The sequence below is a fragment of the Sphaeroforma arctica genome (assembly GCF_001186125.1).
Source record: "Sphaeroforma arctica JP610 unplaced genomic scaffold supercont1.7164, whole genome shotgun sequence".
NCBI lineage: Eukaryota > Ichthyosporea > Ichthyophonida > Sphaeroforma > Sphaeroforma arctica.
The window spans coordinates 1-1,490 of NW_014033394.1; the positions used below are offsets into that span (position 1 = coordinate 1).

General features: G+C 41.1%; 1 protein-coding gene across 1 annotated transcript; it reads left to right on the top strand.

The window, feature by feature from the left end:
- Positions 1-248: 248 nt before the first annotated feature.
- On the top strand, positions 249-409 carry SARC_15998 (hypothetical protein; the record flags this gene model as incomplete). Its single annotated transcript, XM_014289890.1, has 1 exon — positions 249-409. A coding segment is annotated over one exon (161 nt), but the record flags the coding sequence as incomplete, so codon positions are not given.
- Between the last annotated feature and the right edge of the window lie 1,081 nt (positions 410-1,490).

Here is a 1,490-nt window from a genome sequence, read left to right on the forward strand (position 1 = left end):
TATATATATATATATATATATATAAAGGTTGTCTCCTACGTATTGGATTGGAAAGGTGCACGCCTTTGAATCCACACCCACAAGCATAAACCTATCCAGTAATACTCCTAAAACCCTAAACCCCCCTTTGTGTGTAAACCAAACCCACAAGCACACACACTGTGATACAAATACAGGTATCGTATACATACTTATACCTACTCTATCCTCACGCTCCCTGCTTCCGTGACACACCAGACATCCGAGGCATGTACGCCGGACTCGATATCTACGGCCAAAAGCAGGAGAAAAATGCCGCAGATTGGGTGAGATGCAAGAACTGCAACCAGAGTGTGAATTCCTCTCGCTTTGCCCCACACCTGGAGAAGTGCATGGGCATGGGCCGCAACGCTTCACGACAAGCACGGAGGTGAGTTAGTTGTGTGGCTGGTTGTATACATTGCCGAACGTGTGTCGGTTTGTGAGTGTATGTGTTTCGTGTATATGTGTGTATGTATATATATATATATATATATATATATATTTATTGCAGTGAATCTGCTTAGTTCGGGAATACAGTATTAGCCACTTGAATACAATCACATGCACCCTTGGTACGTCGTCGTCACATCGGCAGCTATAGCTTCGTCATTTGTTGACAGTCCGGATGTTACACTACCAAAACACTCATGAAGAATCCCCTTTACATCATACTAAATCACTCTGGCCAGACAGGGGGACGCACGCCACACAGCATCACTCAGACCATGTGCTTGTGGCGTATTTACTTAGCAATCTCATTCATCTCCTTCTTTGTCCTCTATATTTACCAGGCATATCTACTTAGCAATCTCATTCATCTCCTTCTTTGTCCGCTATATCTACCAGGCAAATTGAAACCAAGAATGTATCGCCTATGAGCTCAGGCAGCGATGAGTTCGACGACAGTATGTCTTTGTTGGGTTCTACTTCGATCAATTGGTTGGGTTTATGTAGAAAAGAGTGGAAATGTTTACGCAATTTCAGGCAGACCAAACGCATGACTTTGTGGCTGTTTCTTGTATGTATATACAGCTGAAAATGCTTAGTTGTATCGTTTACATAACCGTTTTTGGTGGATCGAACGCGTTAACTTGTGGCTAATGTTGTATATGCCTTCGACTACATCTATCAACAGCTGAAGATACCGCGGACGAAACATACGGAGCCAAAAGCCTCCGAAAGGCCAGGGTGAGTGGTCGTAGTTAATTAGTAGACAGTAATGACCAAATGCATGTGCCATTGTTGCCATAGATCGATCTTACTGAGCACGGTACCTTTGGAGGTGAGTATGTTGATGTTAACTTGGGAGAGAGGATGTGTGTGTGTGTGTGTGTGTTCGTCTGTTTGTCTGTGTGTGTGCATATCGCCAGTCCTGATATATATATATATATATATATATATATATATATGTATATATATATATATATATATATATATATATATATATATATATATATATATATATATAT